The 19521-nt window shown below is 43.2% G+C and overlaps 1 protein-coding gene across 1 annotated transcript in view; it reads left to right on the top strand.

Annotated features, from left to right (window-relative positions):
* LOC124263458 (phospholipid-transporting ATPase ABCA3-like) overlaps positions 1-19521 on the top strand; it is a 71869-nt gene that overhangs the window by 32367 nt on the left and 19981 nt on the right. The window contains 10 exon segments of the mRNA XM_046698104.1: positions 1494-1802; positions 2213-2472; positions 3876-4116; positions 4671-4844; positions 5358-5539; positions 11981-12118; positions 12946-13075; positions 13832-13986; positions 14287-14442; positions 17790-18000. Coding sequence (XP_046554060.1) covers positions 1494-1802; positions 2213-2472; positions 3876-4116; positions 4671-4844; positions 5358-5539; positions 11981-12118; positions 12946-13075; positions 13832-13986; positions 14287-14442; positions 17790-18000 — 1956 coding nt within the window.

Below are 19521 nucleotides of genomic sequence, written 5' to 3'. Positions count from 1 at the left end.
CAGAGATGCCAACCCATATGATTGCATTCGTTATTTTAGTACTCATGTCACAGCGATACATATTGATGCAAAACTTTTTTCTTTAACTTCCTGTTAAGCTAAAGGAAGTGAAAGAAATCATCCATTTTCCTCACTCGTATTCCTTAACTATATTTGCGGATTTAGTTTCCCATTAATACAGTATTGGTATCTCCAGTGGCACAGAAGTATCCTTTAAAGTTGATTCAAGGGTGGGGAAAGTTTGGCCTAGGACAAACTTTCCCTGGGGAAGATTAAGCCGGGGTGGGGAAGTTTGGCCAAGGGGAAAGTTTTGCCTGTTACACCGGACCTTCATGTGTCCCATCAAATGATAAAAGGAAACATTGAGTTTTTAATAAAATTTTCCTCAAGGAGTGTCAGTACTACCACAGTGACAAGATAGTCAGGCTGAGTAACTTAGTTAATAGCATGTGTTCATACATCAATTTTGATGAAATTTTGTGTGCCTTTAGTCCCGAATTAGTGGTAATCTTAATTCATCAGTTAAAGAAAGATTTAGATGTTAGTCTTCAAATCTGTAATTGTGTCACCTGGATTCCTAGTCCTGTTTTTATCCCCCTCAACGCGTTTTGTGGGGGTATTAAAATGGACTCCACCTGTGCATGCATGCGTTTGTCCGTCCGTCTGTGCACATTTGTCTTTTCCGGAGCAGAACTCTAAAACCGTTCAATATTTCTTCACCAAACTTGGCACATAGATAGATCTGGTGATGTACTGGTGCCTTTTGGTAGTTTTGGAATTCTGAATAAGATATTTTAGGTGTTTCCATGGCAACAAGTTCGACTTAGACTGAAATTGATGGTAGTGCTCTTTTCCGGAGCAGAACTCCAAAATCGTTCAATATTTCTTCACCAAACTTGGCACATAGATAGATCTGGTGGTGTACTGGTGCCATTTGGTAGTTTTGGATTTCTGAATAAAATATTTTTGTCATTTTCATGGCAACAAGTTTGACATAGACTGAAATTGGTGATAGTGCTCCTTTCTGGAGCAGAACTTTAAAAACCTTTCAATACTCTACTTCCACTTTTCTATATACACACCTAAATATTTGACATAATCATAACTCATAGACATAATCATGAAGAGTATTTTACCATTGCGGGGGATATTGATGACTTTGTCTTCTTTTTGAATTGAAATTGAAGCTAAGGAGAAATCGTAGCAGAAATCGTATGCGGTTGTTTATGTCAGAGGAATTGTAACCAAGGTTAAATGATTGCAGTGCAGATTGTGTCCCTTTGTCTGGCCAGGATCCTATGATATTTGGTTCCTTGTACTCTGTTTGGGATCCATGTCTTTTTGCAACAATATGCCAATGGATCTCACCAAACACATTAATGTCTAAGACCGCAATTATTTTGGGCATTCATCTCCTGTGAAGCTGACAAACCTGGTGATAAAACTGAAATACTGTTCGAAGTGACAAAAGCCCATCTTGCTTATTGTTTCAGATGCGGCTTTTGCTACTGAAAATGAGATGGTCACCTTCCTCATGTTTGAAAATGTGACTGTCAACCACACAAGAGATTACCTGGGCGGTGTTGTGTTCGGCAGATTTCTTGATAACTCTGGAGTTCTGGAGCTCCCAAACAAGATAGAGTATACAGTTCGTCTCAGTTCCTCCCCAAGGAATGCTGGGAAACAGAAGTTCTCTTTGAACCCTGACAAGACTGACACGCGATGGAATACTCGGGCTAACTATCCAGTGTTCCAGAGAGTTGGACCAAGGGAAAAGAAGGATGTCTGTGGAGGCTCGCCAGGTAGGACCCAGCCCTCAAAATGAAAATTATTTCTACTTTAACTCCTTCCAAAAATATTGTAGGTAGATAGTTTGTTGTTTTGGTTGTTTTTAAAAGTCAGTAAAATCCTACTTTTAAATGACCTGGTTTATCTGTAGAAAAGCATAAGAAATAGTGCAAATGGTAGAATAAAATAGGACAATCATTGAAACGAAATAGTTATAGTAAACAGATAAAAAGAAATAAAGTAACAGAAATGAAAATCCAGGGTTGTGATCGACAAATCGTTTCTAGCGCTTTGGTATAAGTAAGCCTAACTGTAGAGTTACGACAGGTCGTAATGTAACGATTGCTTTGTGGATCGGAATCCAGACTCTGAAGTTATGTGTTGGAAGCCCATAACTGTAACATCTATTCTATTCTTTCCCCAGGCTACCAAAGAGAGGGATTCCTGACACTGCAGAATGCCATTAGCTATGCTGTGTTTGAGGAACTCGCTCCAAATGAAACCTCAGAGCTCATCCAGAAGACCAAAATGAGTGTACGCCGTTACCCCTACCCACCCTACAATGATGACCCGTTCGTCCTGGTGATACAGAAACAGTTCCCACTCGTCCTGATGTTGAGCTTCATCATCGTAGCTCTTAGTATCGTCAAGGACGTCGTACATGAGAAAGAGAGAAAACTCAAGGCAAAGTTCATGTATATATTTGTAGACCAAGATCTAAAAGAATGTAATGTGTGCTTAAGGCGACAGATTGGTGCAGGATGCAGTTTGCACATTATGGTTTACATTCTGCGTTCTCCACCTTTCTTTAGACCTTGATTCAATGTCTGGGTTAGTGTTGTTTTTATTAACAGGTACTGTAATGCCTACTGTTATATAACACTTGTTCAGACAATCCAGACTTTGTGGACCTGCTCAGACTGTTGCATAACACCTGTTCAGACCATCCAGACTACTTTATTGGACCTGCTCAGACTGTTATTTAACACCTGTTCAGACCATCCAGACTTTGTTGGACCTGCTCAGACTGTTAAATAACACCTGTTCAGACCGTCCAGACTACTTTGTTGGACCTGCTCAGACTGTTGCATAACACCTGTTCAGACCATCCAGACTGCCCTGTTCAGACCATCAGACTGCTTGGTTGGACCTGCTCAGACTGTTATATGACACCTGTTCAGACCATCCAGACTTTGTTGGACCTGGTCAGACTGTTGCATAACACCTGTTCAGACCATCCAGACTGCTTGGTTGGACCTGCTCAGACTGTTATATGACACCTGTTCAGACCATCCAGACTGGTTGGACCTGCTCAGACTGTTGCATAACACCTGTTCAGACCATCCAGACTACTTTGTTGGACCTGCTCAGACTGTTATATGACACCTGTTCAGACCATCCAGACTACTTTGTTGGACCTGCTCAGACTGTTGCATAACACCTGTTCAGACCATCCAGACTGCTTGGTTGGACCTGCTCAGACTGTTATATGACACCTGTTCAGACCATCCAGACTTTGTTGGACCTGGTCAGACTGTTAAATAACACCTGTTCAGACCATCTAGACTGCTTAGTTGGACCTGCTCAGACTGTTGTTATATTACGTAAATAACCTGCTCAGACTGTTATTTAACACCTGTTCAGACCATCCAGACTACTTTGTTGGACCTGCTCAGACTGTTGCATAACACCTGTTCAGACCATCCAGACTGCTTGGTTGGACCTGCTCAGACTGTTATATGACACCTGTTCAGACCATCCAGACTACTTTGTTGGACCTGCTCAGACTGTTGCATAACACCTGTTCAGACCATCCAGACTGCTTGGTTGGACCTGCTCGGACTGTTATTTAACACCGGTTCAGACCATCCAGACAACTTTGTTGGACCTGCTCAGACCATTATATAACACCTGTTCAGACCATCCTGACTACTTTGTTGGACCTGCTCAGACTGTCATTTAACACCAGTTCAGACCATCCAGACTACTTTGTTGGACCTGCTCAGACTGTTATATAACACCTGTTCCAGATGACTTGATAAGACCTGTTCAGACTGTCCTGTTATGTTTTGCTTTCCTGTTTTCAGGAGTCCATGAAGATGATGGGTTTGAGCAACTGGCTGCACTGGATGGCATGGTTCATCAAGTATCTCCTCTTCTCCCTTATCTCCATCATACTGATGACCATCTTCTTCTCCGTGCGTGTTGGACCCAAACATGAGAACGTCATCGGCAACACAGACCCAATCATCCTCTTCCTCTTCCTCACAATCTACTGCATCTCCGCCATCTGCTTCTGCTTCGCTGTCAGTGTGTTCTTCAAGAAAGGTGATACGACATTATTTTACTTCGTTTAATCATAAGCCCAGAATTATGTCCATTTGTTTTTCTAGTTTTACTCCTTTTCAATTGTTTGTCTAAAACCACAAGCGCTATGAATCTGAGACTTTGAATAAATAATGACAGTTATGGTGTTTCTGATACTCCTAATGTTTCTAATGTTCCGAACAGTAGCTTTGTTCCATGTTCCTGACAGTATCTTTGTTCCAGGTTGCTAACAATAGCTTTGTTCCATGTTCCTGACAATACATTTGTTCCATGTTCCTGACATCAACCTTGTTCCAGGTTGCTAACAATAGCCTTGTTCCATGTTCCTGACATCAGCCTTGTTCCATGTTCCTGACATCAGCCTTGTCCCGTGTTCCTGACATCAGCCTTGTTCCATGTTCCTGACATCAGCCTTGTTCCATGTTCCTGACATCAGCCTCGTCCCATGTTCCTGACATCAGCCTTGTTCCATGTTCCTGACATCAGCCTTGTTCCATGTTCCTGACATCAGCCTTGTCCCGTGTTCCTGACATCAGCTTTGTCCCGTGTTTCAGCTAACTCTGCTGCAGCAGCTGGAGGGATCCTGTTCTTCTGCTCCTACATCCCATACTTCTTCATCCAGAACCGGTACGACACCATGACTTGGGGGGAGAAGATAGCAGCCTGTCTTGACTTCCAAGTTGCCATGGCATTTGGCGGTCAGGTCATTGGCATGTTTGAAGGCATAGGTCAGTGTGATGTACGGTGATTTTCCAGAGTAATCATCTTGAGATGAACATGCATGGTTTCATTATTCTTGTCATGCTACAGAATATTTATGCAAAGTTAGACACCACCACTAACCCATTTAATTTAGCATCAGGCAAGTGTAAAGCCATAGGACTACTTGTTTTATCCTCAAAAACAGTAATTGTTTCTAAACTATAAGTCTGGATGAATTTATATTTGTAACTGTCTGTAACATTTACCAGACAATTATGGTACAAAATGCATGCTGAAAATAGCATCTGTCATTATTCAATGAAATTGCAGAACACATTTCTCCAGGACTTCTGTATGTCCCTTCCGATATAGCAACATGTTGGTAAAGTGTTTCTCTGGTTATATGTATGATAAATAACATGTTTCAGGCTTTTAATACAATGGTCAGTGAAATTGAAATCATAGACATGAACTAATGAAGTGATGGTAGGTTGACAAAAGACTATTCTTAGAAGTTACCACTAAATGTTTCTCGACAGGGTCGGGGGTCCAGTGGAGCAATCTGCCTCAGGGTGTGTCAGTGGACGACAACTTTGCTCTGCTCCACATATTCTTGATGATGTTGTTTGACTCTGTCCTGTACTGTGTCATCGCTTGGTATGTGGAAGCCGTCTTCCCAGGAGAATTTGGGGTGCCCCAGAAGTGGTACTTCTTCCTGACGGTAGGTAAACTTCTCAAACTTTAACAAGGGCTCATGGGTCATGGCTAGTGCTCCCATCCTCTTGTGATTACATTACTGCAACCCAATAAAACATGTAGATGTGTATCTGATACTCAGATCCGGATTCTGAAACACACACATAAATGGGTAATATTTTTGGCCAGGATGATTTGGATGTGAGACATGTACAAAGTTATCCAGATCCTAAAACCAATATGTAGTGGTAATATTTTGAGCCTGGTTGATTAATAGTTAATTCGGCCTCAGGAAATATGGATTCACCCAGGCTGTACCATCTCATACTACCAGACATGACTATGTAACAAATTTAGCACACTTTAGAAAGTTTGTGTTCTTTTTGTATGTTTTCTGGAACTGTTTTCATCTGTTCTCTTCTATTTTTGTTGTGGTATGGAGCTCAAAGCGTTTCCCCATAGGGGTCTTTCACAGCAGAACATAATTGAACGATATTTAAAGGGACATAACTCTTGTAGGTTTTTAAACTATGTTTTAAGGGATTTGTTATTTGAAATAATACCACCATTTAGGATATATCCTTAGATACAATCTGCTTCCCCTTCAAAGATAGAAGAATTCATATTCTCAAAATGTTTTGATAAAAACAACTTTTCCTGATAATAATAGCTGAAATCTTCAAGCAAATTTAATTTGCCTCTATTTAGGATACCACTATTTAGGATATATCTTTAGATACAATCTGCTTCCCCATTCATAGATAAAAGAATTCATATTCTCAAAATGTTTTGATAAAAAGAACTTTTCCTGATAATAATAGCTGAAATCTTTAAGCAAATTTAATTTCAATGTCGAAGGTTGCAAACTGTCAAGGTCAACCATACTAACTGTTAAAACAGAGTAAGATGGATTCATACTGCCCTTGAAACCTCTGAGTATGGTTTCATAGGCATTGGATAAGATGGATTTGTACTACGAGTAAATATTTGAATATGGTTTCATATGTATTGGCTGTTAACCAATCAAAAGTGTGCTAATTTGTCTAAAGGGTAATAATTGGATATATCTTTATTGTATGCAAAGTTATGCAGGTCCTGAAACAAATATATGCAGGTCATTTTTTAATTATCTAATATCTCAGTGTGTTGAAAGTTTTGTAGTTTTCTGCTTTATTTCTTTACATTAGTAAACATGCTAAATCTTGCAGGTTTCTTTTGAATACATTCATCTGCTTGCATATAAGACTATATCTTATGTGTGTCTAATTTTAAACTTATCCTATCTCACGGTATGCACCTCTCTTCTTCTTCTACGACCATGTGTGGAAACTGTAGGCTAAGTTGAATCAAAAGTTATCTGGCCTCTTACCCCGGACGTTTGCCCCCACTCCGATAGCAGTACCTGTCAATCATCTCAATAAACGTGCATATCGCTCAGATTATCACGTGAGGGTCTGTGCCTGTCATTCTCTTTCTTGTTGCTACACCGAGTGGACTTGTGTTGTTCTCTGAGTTAGACATTATTTGATTGTCAAGATGGGAAATAAATGGAATCAAAGTTCTAAGAAACGCAAACACTGTGATCAGTGCAACAGCAACTTTTCCGCTGCTGAATTGTATAGGCTGTTGTAGTTGGTCACATCGGTGTTCTGTTTGTTCACGCTTTAATGATGATGTTTTTTCAGAATAATGACGGGTTGTATCTAGACGTAGATTTTTAGGTGGCCTCAAGACTCCTACTTGAGCGAGTATCTCTGTCGTCTCTTTCGTCATCAAACGTCTAATCCCGTCTCCAGACAAGTTTTATCTCCTCCGAGAGTGGTAGTGCTCACAACTTCTGCAGCACAGTCTCGGCCTTCTAACTTGGTACGATTTCACAGACTCCTGGTTTATCTCAGGTGGTTGATTCCAATGCGCCGCTTTGGTTGAGTGCTCCACACCCCTCTGTCATGGTAGGTGCACTTGGTGAAGCGTTCACTTTCATGCGGCGAGTGCAGTCATTTCTGCGCTTTCAACCACAGGGATCAGTTTGTCAGGCATGACGATAGTATCCAGTGCGGCGCTTTCACAATGTATGAAATAAGCCATAAGTCCAGCCAGGTAACTTCAAAATGTTACCAGCCCAAAATGGATTTAACCAGGCCAAATATGGTGAATTTACTGAGATTTATGGAACATATGAAGTTTTTTACCAGACCATCGGGCTGGCTAGCAGTAAATGTAGACCGTCCGTCAGAAATCTAGACCGTCTCGGGCGGTCGGACGGACCATCTTTCATACACTGGCTTTCAACACCTTTCCCGTACCTTGCACCACCTGTCTATGCTCCACCGCCTAGTTCTAGAGCGGCACTTGTTGTCATTACTTTGTTTGTACCAATGGGTCGCTCTCGCTTGACGAGACCAGTGCATCGTTCCACTTCAGTTCACCGCTCTCATTCGGTCCAACTCTTTAGACCGATGCGCCACATTCGATTGGATCAGCACTTCAGCCCAGTGTGCCTTTTTCGATTAGATCAACGCTTCAGACCAGTGCCGTTTTCGATTGGAACAACGATTCAACCTAGTGAATGGTTGTTTGATTGGAACACATTTTCAGTCCAGTACACCATTATTGTATGGTAGGACGTTCTACACGAGTACATCGGTTTTGATTGACTCAGCGTTTTAGATCACACTGCCGAACCGGATCGTCTATCCGATCCAGATCGTCGAACCAACTTAGAGTGCAGAACCGATCCTGAGGGCCGAACCATACCAGTTCGCTGCTCCTATAGTATTCACCGATCCAGTGTGTTCGCTGAACTGTCAGCATTCGCCGAATCATCTGGTTATCTCTATGCGCCTAGCTACTATCATCATGACTTTGTTTGCTAGTTTGCACATTTTGTTTGGCACTTCAGAGAGTACTTTGGGTTTTTGATTGGCTCGTCTCTACACATTAGGTCAATGCACTGTTTTTCAGTCCAGTGCGACGCTTTGGTCCAATGTGCCGTTTTCCTCCAGTGCGTTGCTCTCTAATTATCAACGTTTCCATCCAGTGCATCGTTTCTGGTGGTTGTATAGAGGTAGTAGTTATGTTAGTAGTGCAGGCCTCTACTTTACGACGGCGATTGACGAACCCGGATCTTTAAGATTCCTCCATCATCTACCTTCCGATCTTCACCTTCGATGAATGATTCGATTCAGCGACTCTACCCTTCGTCGTAGATGTCAGCTCTACAACCACCCGGTTTGACATATCTGTCCAGAAACTGGTTGATGTTAAAGGAATGATGATGAGGATGACGAAACAGGCCACGATTACACCCAGCGATACATCATACCGCTGCTTCGAGTAGTCTGTAGTAACCAGACTCAGTGAAGTGGATAATATTCTTGAATATCAAGTTGGCCTAGTATCCACAGTTTCTGCGTGTGGTGTTAACAGTGATGTTTGGTCAAGTAGCTAGTGTCCCTTAACCCGGTCAAGGATGTTATGGGTTGGGACTCGCCTGGTTAACCGAAGACCGTGGTGTCCGTTTTTTTGTCACTTTTTGCCTGTGTGAAGTGTTTACAATGGCGGACTACTGGTTGCTTACCGGAGATTTTTTGATAATTAAAGTGACTATGGAGTGCCCTGACAGACTTGTCTTGGTCATACGGAGCGGATAACTATCCCAGCCTTTAATTGCCAGTGATGTTGGACAGTGCCTTTCCAGGTAAGAGTGATTATGTCGAGTTTCGTCAGTCAGCCGGGAAAAACAGTTTACTGAGGGTGCCAGACAGACAAACGCTTACACGCCAGTGTCCTTTCTTCCACGCATACTCCTGAAACTGCGCAAGACTCAGCGGATGACACTGCTTTTGGTCGCGCCTTACTGGCCGGCCAGGAGTTGGTTCATAGATCTTCAAGAGCTAGCCGATTCAGACCCTCTACGTCTTCCTGAGCGGCTCGTTCTTTTCGTTCATCCACACTCCGATCAACTACATTGGTCTCCGCTCACGCTCCATCTTCACATTTGGCGCATTTACATAAATCGCTCATGGCTAAGGGATATTCAAAGCATGTTGCTACTGCCATTACTACTGCACTGTACCTCCTCTAGGTCACTTTATGATGATAAGTGGAAGAATTTTGAAGCGTATTGCAGGATGAAGGGCATAATATCACCCACTACGGTATCACCACAGATGGTGGCAGAATACCTTCAGCATCTTCGAACCTCTAAGAAGCTTAAAGGTTCTACACTGTCTACCTACCTGGCTGCCCTTAACACAGTTATTGGGACGGCCTCGGGTGTGAAGGTATCCACTGTCCCTGAGCTCCAGTCTCTTCTCAGATCTTACAAACTTACTGATCAGTCCCAGAAGTTCCGGCCTCCAGCTTGGGATCTTTCCGTTGTACTCAATCACCTTTCATCAGCTGATTATGAGCCCTTAGAGGAGAGGGATTTTGAGCATGTCTCTTTCAAGACCTTTTTTTCTGTTGGCCTTAGCGACAGCTGCCCGTTTTTGCGAGTTGCATGCGCTTGACGTCTCTCGGGTGAGATTTGAAAGGTCTAAAGTGCTAAGGTGTTCCTTGGTTTGCAGTGGGATTTTCTTGCCAAAAACTCAATTGCCAGGACAGCCAGATCGCTTTTTCACGATCCCGCCGCTGTCTACTATCCTGGGTCCAGATGACATTGAAGATCTTTCCTTATGCCCGGTTTGAGCATTACAGATTTACCTAGCTGGCTCTAAGGACCGCCGCAGGTTGCCCAAGAGACTATTTATCCTGTTATCCACTGCCTCCGCCTCGGAAGTCTCCCGTACTACCTTGGTGTTTTGGATGAGATCTACAATCCTGCGTGCATATGCCTTTGCGGACCTTCCTCCACCTATGACGGCTAACCCTCATGAGACCTGGGCTTTGGCTTCCACCATGGCGCTTCATAGGAATTGCTCCCTCCAGTCCATCATGGAGGGTTGTTTTTGGAAGTCGGATACCGTCTTTGCCTCACTGCCTTCGGGATCTCTCGGTTACAGATGTGGAAGGTCTGCATCAGTTTGGTCCTTTGGTCCTGGTGCAGCAGTTGTCATCAACCCGTGTTCGCAGATAAAGCAATCCTTCCTTGGTCGGTTTTGCTCTGTACCTGATATAAAATATCGATGTAATCCATATCTTGGTACTTATTTCTCTTGGGCTTAGATCATTCTCACCTATGGGAATAGGGCGTGTCTGCACTGTCATAAGTTATGACTTGATAGACTGTGAGGCCAGTCTTGTGCTACATGCAGAGATGATCGACACTCCGCTTACTGACTTCTAGTCTATGAGCAATTACGTCAGTGAAGTGTTGATTTCCGATTACCTCCATGGTTTTCGAAGCGTTCTGCTCCTAAGTCCTTTCTCACCTTGGTAAGTTAGGGAGATTGGTACTGAATGTTAAACTAGTTGAGCAACCGGGCTATTCCCTCTTTCACCGCCTTCCAGCGTGTGTCTGTGAGGGGTAGTTTCGAAGCAGGGACTGGCCGGAATACCGGGGTCACCTGATAAATCGTGGGGCGGCGGGGCCTACTTGCCAAACTGCGTCCTTTTGCTTGTCAAAAGTTGCGGACTGCCTCCGTGGTGTAGTGGTTACAGCATCCGCCCGGAGAGCGGAAGGTCGCGGGTTCGATCCCCGACCGCATCATACCAAAAGACGTTAAAATATGGTACTTGTTGGTCCCTGCCTGGCGCCCGGCATTAATTGGTACAACAAGGACTGGTCGGCTCGGAGTCAGTATAATGTGTCTGAGTGGGGTATTCATGCCTTCAGTCTGGGCTAGTACAAGCGGCCACACTCACCTCAAAAGTTGCGGCTGAAAACCAAATTAATTCGGGAGCGCCCATTCCCTAGACATTTTGTGCTGTGTAAGCCAAGGGGTTATCTGAAGCAACCCATCACAAGTTGGAGTTAGCATATCGGGAGTTGGTGCTTTCTCCTGGGTTATGCGTCTTCACAGTTGTAAGTATTGACAGGGTAATCTGCGGCCCTCCTACCCACTGTGGGATTGTGCATACCGTGAGATAGGATAAGTTTAAAAATTTGAAAATTTGAATATAAATTGTATATCCATCACGCGATGGATACCCACCCGACCTGCCCCATATCACAGATTACTGGAAGCTCCAAGACGAGAATGACAGGCACAGACTGTCACGTGATCATCTGAGCGATCTGCACGCTTATTGAGATGATTGACAGGTACTGCTATCGGAGTGGGGGCAGAGGTCGGGGGGTCAGAGGCCAGATAACTTTTGATTCAACTTAGCCTACAGCACGTTTCCACACATGGTCGTAGAAGAAGAAGAGAGGTGCATACCGTGAGATAGGATAACTATATAAATATACAATTTATATTAAAATTTTCAATTTGATTATCTACATTTGTCTACAACTGTTTACATTTTTAAAGTTTATTCTCCGCTAGAATCAATGGTGTGTTGAAATATCTTTCCACAGCGGTCCTACTGGTGTGGTACGAAACAGCGAGATGATGTTGATGATAGCAAAGACTTGAACCCTGAACAGGACGATGAATACTTTGAGAAGGACCCAGTGGGAATGAGGCCTGGCATCAGTATAAGGAACCTGAGCAAGGTCAGTGGCAGCACACGAGTGACTTAAAAAGGCCTTCAATTTGTCTCTAGAGTCTTTGAACGACATAGAAGTAATTCACAAAAAGTCAAGAATTTAATGATGTCAACATCTTTATTTTGATGGACAAGATGTTTCGGAGTATATTCTTACTCCTTTATCAGGTGTATGATGAAGAAATAAGAATATTATATTCCAAAGCGTTGTGTCCATCAAAATAAATATGTTGACATCCATAAATCCTTGACTTTCTTTATGTCTCTAGACGAGTCTCTACTAGTAAAAAAGGATGAAATGTATAAGGGAACAGAAAAGTTGGAAGAATTTATCATGATCAACCCTGCTGTGTGCATGTTTATAGAATTGAGAGGATAGAATGAGGACAGAGAAGAAGATGTCAGTACTTGTTATCACCAGGAGGTACAGGGGTGGAAATAACTTTAAAATTGCTAGTGTACTCCGGAACAGTGGCACATGTAAAATCACTAGGCCCTGATAATTTTTCCACTATACCGGCCAATTTCTTGTGGATTTTTAAAAATAAACAACATAAATAACATTGGAAAGTCAACTGGACACCGGTACAGTGTGATATACAAATTTGCTTGCCCGACAGAAAAAAACACTGGACTCGGACGTCGGGCAATGGGTTATTTCCACCCCTGAGGTATGTCACTGAGGAGGTATTAGTGTCAGACATCATACTTATTCACTTTACACCTGTTTCCATATTTCTTTCCATCAATGCATTGCCTGGTATGTGTGTTTAATATTTAACACCACATTTGACATTACCCCATGATTTTAAACAACCCATGTTTGTCTGACAGGAGTTCGGCACAGGGGAAACTTGTAAGAAGGCTGTGTCTGGAATGACCCTTGACATGTATGAAGGGCAGATAACTGCCCTTCTCGGCCATAACGGTGCAGGGAAGACCACCACAATGTCAATGCTTACGGGTAAGATGTCGTCTGTTTTCACCAAGTAGACAGTAGCAACCCTTTATAAGGGACACGGGCGATGGGGTAGCCTAGTTAGTAGTTAAAGCGATTGCTCGTCATGCTGAAGGCCTGGTTTTGATTCCCCACATGGGTACAATATTGGAAGCCCATTTCTGGTGTTCCCCGCCGTAATATTGCTGGAATATTGCTACAAGCGGTGTAAAACGAAAACTCACTCAATCATTATAGGGGACACAAGTGCCCCTGTGGTGAAGGGGCTGTAGTATGCTGAGCAGAGTTAACTTCCTTTGTCATGCAGGATCCTGTGAATACGGCTTCAGTCATGATGCTTGCTTGGTTTATCAGTGTGGAAAGCATATGTGACCCGTGTCACTATGGGCTTTCCTCCATATTGAGCAGATATTACTTGATACAAGTGAAACAATCCTAGGGCATCATTAAACCCAGCTTACACTCTCAATAATGTTAATGAAAATTTATACATCCTTTGTATAGGAATTCTTTCACATCAGAAAGCTCTTTCTTTCACAGTGTTTTTCCTTAAACATCCTTTACTGAGGCTGTTCTGTTAGAAAGTATGTTATGTTCAAATATGTGTGTTTTATTGAAGAGATGATTTGTACCAATATTTGGAATCAAATTTGGTTCTAAAATTATTAGTTAACAGTATCTTTAAATGAGCTCTCTCTCGACCCCAGACAACTTTTATGTTTAGCACAAGTCCCTCAATGAAACCCCATTCTGTCCGTGCAGGGTTCATCCCTCCAACAGGGGGCACTGCCCGGGTCAACGGCTACGACATCCGAGAGGACATTGTCAGCGTCAGAAGCAGCCTCGGTCTCTGTCCTCAACATGACATCCTGTTTGACAGTCTCACGGTGGAGGAACATCTCATCTTCTTTGCCAAGGTTACTAACCTTTCTGAAGTTGTCTTTGATCAACTACTCTGTCAGAAATTAATGTTAACCCTCTGTACCATTTTCTTCAAATGCTTACATAATTCAAAGACATGTAGCCACAGTAACCACAAATGGCAAATACATCTGAGTGACATTGCTTCTGCAATGATAGCTGAGCATTTGCATTTCTTTTACCAGAACATGGAATTTAGACAGAATGTTTACACATTAACGCGTTTACCTCATTGTGTCAGTTTGCTTGCCTCATGTTCCAAGTGTCAATACTAAATATTTTCATTGTTATAACAGCTTAAAGGTGTACCTTCAGCCAAGGTGGCATCTGAAGTGGACCAGATGTTGAACAGCGTCGGACTTCTGCCCAAGAGGAAGGCCCAGTCACGAACTTTGTCAGGTGGCCAGAAGAGGAAGCTGTCTGTGGGCATAGCGCTCATAGGTGGATCTAAGGTAGCTCATCTCATCCCTGGGCATAGCTCTCATAGGTGGATCTAAGGTAGCTCATCTCATCTCTGGGAATAGCTCTCATAGGTGGATCTAAGGTAGCTCATCTCATGTTTTGGCATAGCGCTCATAGGTGGATCTAAAATAGTTCATCTCATGTGTGAGCCTAGCGCTCATAGATGGATCTAAGATAGCTCATCTCATCTCTGGGCATAGCTCTCATAGGTGGATCTAAGGTAGCTCATCTCGTCTCTGGGCATAGCTCTCATAGGTGGGTCTAAAGTAGCTCATCTCATCTCTGGGCATAGCTCTCATAGGTGGATCTAAGGTAGCTCATCTCATGTGTGGGCATAGCTCTCATAGGTGGATCTAAGGTAGCTCATCTCGTGTGGGCATAGCTCTCATAGGTGGATCTAAGGTAGCTCATCTCATGTGTGGGCATAGCTCTCATAGGTGGATCTAAGGTAGCTCATCTTGTGTGGGCATAGCGCTCATAGGTGGATCTAAGGTAGCTCATCTCATCTCTGGGCATAGCTCATAGGTGGATCTAAAGTAGCTCATCTCATGTGTGGGCATAGCTCTCATAGGTGGATCTAAGGTAGCTCATCTTGTGTGGGCATAGCGCTCATAGGTGGATCTAAAGTAGCTCATCTCATGTTTGGGCATAGCTCTCATAGGTGGATCTAAAGTAGCTCATCTCATGTGTGGGCATAGCTCTCATAGGTGGATCTAAAGTAGCTCATCTCATCCCTGGGCATAGCTCTCATAGGTGGACCTAAGGTAGCTCATCTCATCTCTGGGCATAGCTCTCATAGGTGGATCTTAGGCAGCTCATCTCATCTCTGGGCATAGCTCTCATAGGTGGATCTTAGGCAGTTCATCTCATCTCTGGGCATAGCGCTCATAGGTGGATCTAAGGTAGCTCATCTCATCCCTGGGCATAAGCTCATAGGTGGATCTAAGGTAGCTCATCTCATCTCTGGGCATAGCTCTCATAGGTGGATCTAAGGTAGCTCATCTCATCTCTGGGCATAGCTCTCATAGGTTGATCTAAGGTAGCTCATCTCATCTGTGGGCATAGCTCTCATAGGTGGATCTAAGGTAGCTCATCTCATCTCTGGGCATAGCTCTCATAGGTGGATCTAAAGGTAGCTCATCTCATCTGGGCATAGCTCTCATAGGTGGATCTAAGGTAGCTCATCTCATCTCTGGGCATACTCATAGGTGGATCTAAAGTAGCTCATCTCATGTGTGGGCATAGCTCTCATAGGTGGATCTAAGGTAGCTCATCTCATCCCTGGGCATAGCTCTCATAGGTGGATCTAAAGTAGCTCATCTAATCCCTGGGCATAACTCTCATAGGTGGACCTAAGGTAGCTCATATCATTTGTAGGCATAGCTCTCATAGGTGGATCTAAGGTAACTCATCTCATCTCTGGGCATAGCTCTCATAGGTGGATCTTAGGCAGCTCATCTCATCTCTGGGCATAGCTCTCATAGGTGGATCTTAGGCAGTTCATCTCATCTCTGGGCATAGCGCTCATAGTTGGATCTAAGGTAGCTTATCTCATCACTGGGCATAGTGCTGATAGGTGGATCTAAGGTAGCTCATCTCATCTCTGGGCAAAGCTGTCATAGTTGGATCTAAGGTAGCTCATCTCATGTGTGGGCATAGCGCTCATAGGTTGATCTAAGGTAGCTCATCTCATCTCTGGGCATAGCTCTCATAGGTGGATCTAAGGTAGATTATCTCATCTCTGGGCATAGCTCTCATACGTGGATCTAAGATAGCTCATCTCATCTCAGGGCATAGCTCTCATTGGTGGATCTAAGGTAGCTCATCTCATCTCTGGGCATAGCGCTCATAGGTGGATCTAAGGTAGCTCATCTCATCTCTGGGCATAGCTCTCATAGGTGGATCTAAGGTAGCTCATCTCATCTCTGGGCATAGCTCTCATAGGTGGATCTAAGGTAGCTCATCTCATCTCTGGGCATAGCTCTCATAGGTGGATCTAAGGTAGCTCATCTCATGTGTGGGCATAGCACTCATAGGTGGATCTAAGGTAGCTCATCTCATGTGTGGGCATAGCTCATAGGGTGGATCTAAGGTAGCTCATCTCATGTGTGGGCATAGCTCTCATAGGTGGATCTAAGGTAGCTCATCTCATGTGTGGGCATAGCTCTCATAGGTTGATCTAAGGTAGCTCATCTCGTGTGGGCATAGCTCTCATAGGTTGATCTAAGGTAGCTCATCTCATGTCTGGGCATAGCTCTCATAGGTGGATCTAAGGTAGCTCATCTCATGTGTGGGCATAGCTCTCATAGGTGGATCTAAGGTAGCTCATCTCATGTGTGGGCATAGCTCTCATAGGTGGATCTAAGGTAGCTCATCTCATGTGTGGGCATAGCTCTCATAGGTGGATCTAAGGTAGCTCATCTCATGTGTGGGCATAGCTCTCATAGGTGGATCTAAGGTAGCTCATCTCATGTGTGGGCATAGCTCTCATAGGTGGATCTAAAGTAGCTCATCTCATGTGTGGGCATAGCTCTCATAGGTTGATCTAAGGTAGCTCATCTCATGTGTGGGCATAGCTCTCATAGGTGGATCTAAAGTAGCTCATCTCATGTGTGGGCATAGCTCTCATAGGTGGATCTAAAGTAGCTCATCTCATGTGTGGGCATAGCTCTCATAGGTGGATCTAAAGTAGCTCATCTCATCTTTGGGCATAGCTCTCATAGGTGGATCTAAAGTAGCTCATCTCATCTCTGGGCATAGCTCTCATAGGTGGATCTTAGGTAGCTCATCTCATCTCTGGGCATAGCTCTCATAGGTGGATCTTAGGCAGTTCATCTCATCTCTGGGCATAGCGCTCATAGTTGGATCGAAGGTAGCTTATCTCATCACTGGGCATAGCGCTCATAGTTGGATCTAAGGTAGCTCATCTCATCTCTGGGCAAAGCTGTCATAGGTTGATCTAAGGTAGCTCATCTCATCTCTGGGCATAGCTCTCATAGGTGGATCTAAGGTAGCTCATCTCATCTCTGGGCATAGTAGGTGGATCTAAGGTATCTCATCGCATCTGTGGGCATTGCACTCATAGGTGGATCTAAGGTAGCTCATCTCATTTCTGGGGTTGCTCTCATAGGTGAATCTAGGGTAAATCATGTTTGTGGGAAACCTGTCTGCTGGCATAGTATGGATTCTTTCAATGGGAAAACTGTGTGGTCATAAAAAGGTGTAGGAATACTTCATGTAAGTAAGCTAAGAAATACGAAGAAGTAAGAGCCCACACATCCGTTAAAAAGTGAAAGAGCCATCCAGGTGACAGTTGTATATTTTAACTGATCATCAGGTGGTGATCCTGGACGAGCCTTCTTCTGGCATGGACCCAGATGCTCGTCGGCACATCTGGACCGTGCTGCAGAACAACAGGGCAGGCCGGACAATGGTACTGACCACCCACTTCATGGATGAGGCAGATCTCCTAGGTGACAGGATTGCCATCATGGCGGAAGGAGTTGTCAAGTGTTGTGGTAGCTCCCTCTTCTTGAAGAATAAATACGGTAAGATGGAATTGATAAATAATGTAATCTGTTACTGAACAACTGTTATATTCCCTGTGTCAAGGATGCATTTTATATGCTTGTCTATTCCACCCTTCTGTCCCTCCTGAAGGTAGGGCTACCACAGTGTAGTGTGTTTAGAGTTAACTGCCCTTGTCTGTTTCCTCCAACTCTCCTTCCTGGAGGTGCCTGTTATCACAGTAAAGCATGTTTAGAGTTACCTGCCCTTGTCTGTTTCCTCTAACTCTCCTTCTTGGTGGTGCCTGTTATCACAGTAAAGTATGTTTAGAGTTACCTGCCCTTGTCTGTTTCCTCCAACTCTCCTTCCTGGTGGTGCCTGTTATCACAGTAAAGTATGTTTAGAGTTACCTGCCCTTTTCTGTTTCCTCCATCTCTCCCTGCAGTAAGCATTGGGTACCACAACACAGTGTGTTTAGGGTTATCTGCCCTTGTCTGTTTCCCCAATCTCTCCCTGCAGTAAGTATTAGCAGGGAGACTATATAAGGGGGAGTGGTCACTCCTCGGAAAGCCCCTAAGCTATGCCTCGGCTCGTCACGTGACCAGTGTAGCCAATATGGCGGCAGCGTAGTTTTTAAGATTGAGCCCGGTTTATTTTCAACAGCTGAGTACATACGCTGAGTGTTGTGACAACTGAAAACCTACATGTAGAAGATAAGTTACCTATTCTGTCACTTCATTTTAAGTCAAATAATTGTTATTAGTGTCAGTATTAGTACATTAGATTTGTAGTAAAGTTTCAAGTCGGCATGTTGTAGCTCACTGGCTTCAATTCTCAGTACACAGCGAAGAAAGACTAAATTCTTTCGCTAAAAACTTCTTTCACATATTCATTTAATTTTTAGAAGGGAATATACCTATAGTTGAAAGGTGTTTGCAAGTAATAGTGATAGTTTTATAACTAAAAATAATTTGTTAGGGTGTATTTGAGGTGTGTGAAAAATATGACATATCGCCGATCTGCCATTGAAATACTACAGGGCATTGTTTGAGTGTTTCTGGTTATTGTTCTAAAACATCTTTCACATGCACCTTTAATTTTTATGAGGGGAATATACCATCAGGTGAAAGGTGTTTGCAAGTGATAGTGATAGTTTTATAATTTAAATTCTTTTGTTAGGGTGTATTTGAGGTGTGTGAAAAATATGACATATCGCCGATCTGCCATTGAAATACTACAGGGCATTGTTTGAGTGTTTCTGGTTATTGTTCTAAAACATCTTTCACATGCACCTTTAATTTTTATGAGGGGAATATACCATCAGGTGAAAGGTGTTTGCAAGTAATAGTGATAGTTTTATAATTTAAAATTTTTTTGTTAGGGTGTTTTTGAGGTGTGTGAAAAATATGACATATCGCCGATCTGTTCCGATACGCCATTGATGCTTGTGATGCTTGAGTGTTATAGTTCTAAAACTTCTTTCTTTCTTGTTGATCTTAGTATTTGACAAAACTGGAAAGGAGTTTACAACGCTTTGTGATAGTTCTAAACTTTCTGTTTTT

Source organism: Haliotis rubra, unplaced genomic scaffold (genome assembly GCF_003918875.1).
Source record: "Haliotis rubra isolate DU_JTF1 unplaced genomic scaffold, ASM391887v1 Scf884, whole genome shotgun sequence".
NCBI classification, from domain to species: domain Eukaryota; kingdom Metazoa; phylum Mollusca; class Gastropoda; order Lepetellida; family Haliotidae; genus Haliotis; species Haliotis rubra.
This window is presented reverse-complemented; position numbering and strand designations above follow the sequence as displayed.